General features: G+C 35.6%; 1 protein-coding gene across 1 annotated transcript in view; it reads left to right on the top strand.

Annotated features, from left to right (window-relative positions):
• Positions 1-6434, top strand: part of LOC119584237 (DNA-directed RNA polymerase II subunit RPB11-like) — a 7827-nt gene extending 1393 nt beyond the window's left edge. The window contains exons 2-3 of the mRNA XM_037932749.1: positions 4664-4813; positions 5321-6434. Coding sequence (XP_037788677.1) covers positions 4664-4813; positions 5321-5449 — 279 coding nt within the window. The 3' untranslated portion in view covers positions 5450-6434. The remainder of the gene's footprint in view (positions 1-4663; positions 4814-5320) is intronic.
• Positions 6435-6740: the final 306 nt, after the last annotated feature.

Genomic DNA, 6740 nt, shown 5'->3' on the forward strand with positions numbered 1-6740 from the left:
TAGTTTTTTGCAAGTTTCAACAACTTTGAGTCCAGGAATTTTTATCTTTGTAATTGTATTCTCTAATATTTTTTATTACTAGTTCTTTTATTGGCATATTTTTTGTTTTTTCCAATAATTTTATAGGTGTATACAAGTTAATTCATTTGTTCTGTCAGTTACTGAAGGTTTGTTTGTTAGGGCTTGGAGTGATATTATTGGAGTTGATTTAAAGCATCCTGTTGATATTCTCAGAGCTGTGCTTTGTATCTTTTTTTTTTTTTTTTTTTTTTTTTTCATTCCTTCATTTAATTTTAAAACACTTCTCAATACGTTATCTCTACAAAGGAATGTTAATGGAGATAATCTCATGAATATACTCGTAATCCTGCTCCCCCCCCCCCCTCCCCGAATGTTGACATTTCCGCTCTTCAGGGTGGGGAGGGGACCCGCTGTGTGGGTGAAGTATGTGAAGTCACACACCAATCACCTTTGAAGGTGTGACACATGGACCAATCAAATTTAAGGAAACAATAAGGAACCATTATAACTTAATTGTCCTTGAAATTTGTTTGACAGAAAAATTTAAATTCGGTTTCACTGTGGATGCTTTTTGCAATGGTTATACCCTCATCAGCATCTTCTTCTTCTTCTTCTTTCTTGTTTTAGGGTTTTAGACTGTTGTTATCTATATCCCCTGGATCCTCTTTTTTTCTTGGCTTCTTGTTTCTTAAATTATATCAATTAATTTAGTTGTTTGTAAGAAGATCTTTGTATGTCTCAGTATATAGTACTTTGTTATGGATGGTTGATCTGCACCTGTAATCAAAAGATTTATATCAATGTCTTTTATGTTGACTCGTCTTAATGCGTGTTTTAGTTTTGTTCTGTGCGAGTTGAATCTTGGGCAATGTAATAACATATGTTCTATAGTCTCTTCTTGGTTCTTGCACCATCTGCAGAAAGGGTCATTTTCCATGTTCATTCTGTGAAGGTGTTGTTTTAGTCTTGTGTGTTTGGTTATTAGTCTTGTCATGGATGTGTCTAGCATCTTGGAACAATGCAATTTTGTAAGGAAAACTCTTGTGCTTTAGACTTTTTTAAGATGCCCAAAATGAGAGAAAGCTTAAATTAAGTGTGGAGAGAAGTGTGGTGCTGCTATACTGGAATCAAAATCCCCTTTTGAGGTAAGGATGTTCTTGTGTAATGGTTTCACAAGTAGTACCTTTATTGTTTGATTAACAGTCAACTCTGCCTAGGGTCATGGCATTGGGTCGGGGTCATGTTCCGGTTCTGCTGCCGAGGATTTCTCTTACTTTAAGTCTGGCTAGATCTTGCTGTGAATATGAGTTGAAGATTTGTTGTCCCTGGAAGGAGTTAGGGGTTGGAACCCCAAAAAAAGGGGTAATAGGGGACAAAACCCCCTGTTAAAAGAAATAAGTGAGGATCCCTGAAAGTAAAATGTGCACTTAACAGCTCTAAAGGTGGCAGTTGGTATGTAATCATCAGAGTGAGGGAGGGGGGGAGGAGGATAGTGGACTCGAATAATACTGATATAGGAGTATAGACAAGTGACTAGTAATGTTTTCTATAGTACAATTATAGCTTGATCAACTGTCATCTCTGTCTCTGGTCATACCACGGATATTTAACCAGAAAATAACAGCTGCTGGTTTTCCATTTGTGTCGCTGAGGTTTTTTCTTGCTCTTGGTTTGGCTCTATTTTGCTGTGAATAAGAGGTGAAGATTTGTCCCTGGCGGTGGTTAAGAAGTGGTAACTACTTAAATGTGGAGTGTGCATGTGACAGCTTGTTGAAAAACTCATAGAAATGGTGGTTTGTGGTTGTAATGATGGTTGAAAATGTGCAGAACACAGTGAAATCAACTAGAAAATTGTTTTGCATAAAATGGCAACCCATAGTTTAAAAAAAAAATAACAGTTGGTATTTGTTAATGAGAACAATGCATTTTTGGTTGTCATGGGAACCCAAAATCCAAGCCTAACCTTTCCTACCTTCTATTTATTCCTTAGACGGTTAAACCCCCTGTATTCCCCCCATTATTAACACTTCATGCCATCTTATAGAAAATACAACATACCCATGTGAGCATGTTGTGGATTTTGTCTCTGAGTGGTAATATGCAGCAGAAATTTTACATCATTTCACAGTAAATATGAGGCAGCTGCAGCTGTACCTGTGTTGTTTAATACTCCATTTTTTATGCTCTGTAAGATGGCAGTGTCCATTTCCCTCTATCTCTGTGCGTCACTCTCATTAACATTTACCAAGAAATTTTCCAAATAACATATTATAAATACTTGGTGGATTACGGATATGGAATTTTTGATCAGGCAGTATTTTGAATGCCTTTACTTCTTTACCAACTTCATCATAATAGTTGTTGGTGAACTACAGTGCACAGTATTTGTTACCGAGAGTAGTCTCCAAGTGATGATATGCAGAAGAGATTTTTGGCATTTCACGGTGAATAGGAGGTTGCTGCAGATGTACCTTGTTCATTACTCTATTTTTTATGCTCAATAAGATGGCAGTGTCCATTTCCCTCTATCTTTGTACATTAACCCAGTGCATTGTAGTTAGTGAATAGTCATTGATGGAATTAAAGATTTTTTTTTTTTTTTCTTTCACACAGCCATCCATCCTTGCAGTTATTATTCCTTCTTTCAGTTATTTACATTGTATTATGCATGACTGTGTTGTTTTCCATTGCAAATGATATAAATGCAAGTATTGATAATGATGTGACCAAAGCCTTTGAGACTCAAGTCCCTATTACTCCAGCCACTCCTGGGAAACCAGTGCCGCTAATGACCTTAGCTGTTAACGCAGCAGATAATTTTGAATAATAAAAAATCCATCCTGGGAAACCACAAACAGCCATATGAACCAAAAACCTTCCTTACTTCACAGGGTTTATCCCCAAACCCCCATCCTAAAGCCATGGACTTATTCGCCACAAAGCAATATTTGCAACCTATTTTCATTTCTAACATTATTATTTGTCTGTGCAGATTATTTCCAGTATCAGTGAGTATAGTTTCTCCCATTCTATATGATAATATCATTAATTTTCCTGTAAATGATTACCAGAGTATTACATGTTGCACAACAACACTCAGGGATTTTCGTTACTTGGCGGTGAGGGGTTAAGCATGGCTCATGGATGATACACTTTACCTATGTGAACCAGTAGTTTTTCTGCAGGAGCTCGTAAACCAGCCCCTTCCTTAAGGGCCTCTGTATTCAGGACAAGACTTCCTCAATCACCAGCCACTTGGCAACAGTTTCCTGTGGCTAAATATTCCTGTAAGCCTCCACTAAACAACTTTTCCTTGACGAGACATTCATGTCACCCCACCCCTTCATGAATCCTGACATTAAATTTTTAGTGGGTTAACTTGAGTTAACCTAACCTAATAACAGATATTATTTGATTACGTGGAGGAAGTTGTCTGATCACTATTAATCAGATTTGGAGTCCGAGTATAGATTCTTTGAATCAACTGTTGGAGGTTAACGTACCCAATGCAAAGACTGAGGGCAGTTTTGCATCCCACTATTGCCTGTTATAAAGTTTCACATCAAGTAAAATTTATATTTTTCTCAACCCCCCCCCCCCACCAGTAGTATGGTAACACACTTGAAAAATTCCCCTTATACGAATCTATAATAATAATATCTTTGTGGTATTATGCTTTTGAAATTGAAAATATCATATCAATTCCAAGTAAGACTGGCTTACAAGGAAAATCTATCTTTTGGGGTACCACACCAAAGAATTCACTATTAATCTTTACAGTAATAATGGACTAAGCTAGGGCAAATTGAAGATATTCTTGTACAGGACAAAATGTATTCATTGGTATTGAAAATATTCTGCAGACACAAATAAAGGAAAAAGATTGCAGAAAGTGCCACTCACAACCTTAATCCACTTGGTGCTCCTGAGTTTCAGCTTTATCATGCCATGCATACAGAAGTGAAAATAATGTTTTATAATGTATTATATTTGATTTTAAGGTAGCCAAAGGTGCCAAAAATCAATTATACTGAATTTTCTATATTTGATACCTAGTTTTTTAAAGTTCTATAAAATTAAGAGTATTGGGTATAAAAAGATTTCAAATCATTTTCCATTGATTTTCCATACTTTTGTGCTTGCTTATCAACCAATCTTATTGTTCTTTGTTTATTCAGAGAGAAGCATTCATTAGTGTAAAGCCTAAAAAAAAAAATTCCTCTGCCATCTCAAAGCAGCCAATGTAACTATTCACTTAGGTTATTATGGACATTACACTCATTTTTTCATGTGCGTGAATTCCCTTGACTGCCGTCAACCTTCCTCTATGCCCCACACCACTGTCCACCTCAGTCATCCTGTTATTTTTACTGCCTACGAACACTATAGATGATTTGTTTTATTTTATTATTATTATTATTATTATTATTATTGTTATTATTATTATTATTTTGTTGTTATTATCATTGTTATTATATTAATGTTAATATTATTATTATTATATTATTAGTGATGATTTGCCATTTCATTTAATTTCTATGTGGTATAAAACATTCCCTGGACATTTATGAGCTGATATGCATAAGTAATGTCACGGTAGAGAGCGGACTGTTACCAGAATCTAACTGTTTGCAATTTTCAGGTTCCAAATGCTGCCATTTACACTATCAACAAGGAGGATCACACCCTAGGCAACATGATTCGTATGCAGCTGCTGAAGGACCCTAATGTAATCTTCACTGGGTATAAGAACCCTCATCCTCTCGAGCATAAAGTGTTGCTCAGAATACAGGTACTTGGAGTTGGTTTTGGTTTGTATTTCATCATTTTTGCCTTATTTGGTATTTTAGAGATATGGTCTTACTGCTTGAGACTGGTTGGGTGTTGCAGTTTTATCTGTAGAGGTGCAAAAGTTGTGTTTATGGTTGACTGGCTCTTCCTGTTAGATGTGTATGCTTCTCTTTGATATTTATATATTAAATATTTGATTATATGGTAATTATTATTTACATATTTTTGGTGTGATTTTTTTTTTGTATTTTATCATTTTTGACTTTTGTTTCATATCTTTTTAGACTTGATTTTATTGATTGTTATAGAAAGTATGGTTGATAATGAATATACAAGCCAAACATGAAAAAAGCATTTTTGGGTTATAACTTTATGGGGAGTATTTGATTCTGATGAATTTAGAACCATCAAAGAGTTATCATACATTCTACTTTGTGAAATGATTCACTATCCTTATTACCTTTTTCAAAACTACACCCTGTTCACTATTAATTGCATATTTCTCCAGACTTCAGATGCCAGTTACACCCCACATGACGCCTTCATGAACGCCATCACAGACTTGATATCCGAACTCTCCCTTCTCGAGGAAAGATTCAGAGAAGCCATCCGAGAGAAGAAAGAAGGATTTGACTAAGATGGGCGAAATTTTGGCTAACGGCTTCATCAATCATTCTCTAGCCATCTCATTAGATTATCACAACTTCATGTTTGTCTTCAATAAGGGATCATGCATTGGTCACGAGTTCATGGTAATCACTAAATGGTTTACGTTTTGCTTTTGTAAAAGAATCAGGTTGAGAATCATTTTCAAGATTATTATTTTAAAGTTTTGTTGTAGCTTAAAATTACATTTTCATTGCCAATAAGGAAATGGGAATAGGATTTTTAAAATGATACTTTATTAGCCTTTGTATGAAACCACACAGGCATAATCCCCCCCATCCCCCCCCCTTGATTTTTTGAAGGAATATACATGTAGAACACTAAGATGCTAAGTGTTAAAATATATGTTGACAAAAAGCCATATTCATAATAAATTTTGAAAACTTCAATCTAGAATAAATCATTTCCTTTATCCGTTGACATTGGGTACATGTACTGTCCACTTTAGTTTTGTTTTGTGAATTTAGCTTAGTTCTTAGTCACCAAAGAGTCAATTGGTAGGCTTAAGTGATATTGCCTGATTTTCACAGTCCTTGCATTTTTGGGATTTCTTTTATTTTATGTAACTAATAATGTTATTGTTTTCATTATTATCAATGACTTTATTTGAATGTTATTTAATGCTAATAGCAATCGGAAATAAAATGGAAATGTTCCAAAAATTAAGGAAAAGGGCAAACAGATGAAATCATGTAGGATATTAAATTGACTCCAATATGTCCTAAGCCTCTGTGGCATTATCTATGTTTACACCAAAGTGATAAGTCTTTTAAGTACTCTGTTTGGCCCAGCCAGATGCAATCAGTTTTTTCTGATCCTCTCTATTGCCCTTACTCAGATAACACTCTTCTTCCTACAATATCTCTAAAGACAAGTAGGCAATGTTTCCATCCTCAACCACCTTATTGTTCCCACCTTATCACAATTATATCCAAATCCCTCCCTCAATACTTGAACTGGAACTGTCTCCATTTTCCTGACAAACTACCCTGTCTATGGCAAGGATTGGTCAGACTGTGGAGAAGACTTATTCGCTGCCTTGTGGAGTATGCTACAGTATCAATATAATGCCACATCATTCCCCCTAGAGGCTGCCATAAGTCTGCCACCAATATTGCCAAGATTACATTCTGTAGACATGATCTCCCCCTTCATGTTAATATTGGTGGAGAATCCCTCCCTATCTGACCATATCAACCTCCCTCCTTCAATGTTGGAATTGTTGGCATTTAGCCCCCTTAGATCCAGATAACGTGACCAAC

The sequence above is a fragment of the Penaeus monodon genome, chromosome 18 (genome assembly GCF_015228065.2).
Source record: "Penaeus monodon isolate SGIC_2016 chromosome 18, NSTDA_Pmon_1, whole genome shotgun sequence".
NCBI classification, from domain to species: domain Eukaryota; kingdom Metazoa; phylum Arthropoda; class Malacostraca; order Decapoda; family Penaeidae; genus Penaeus; species Penaeus monodon.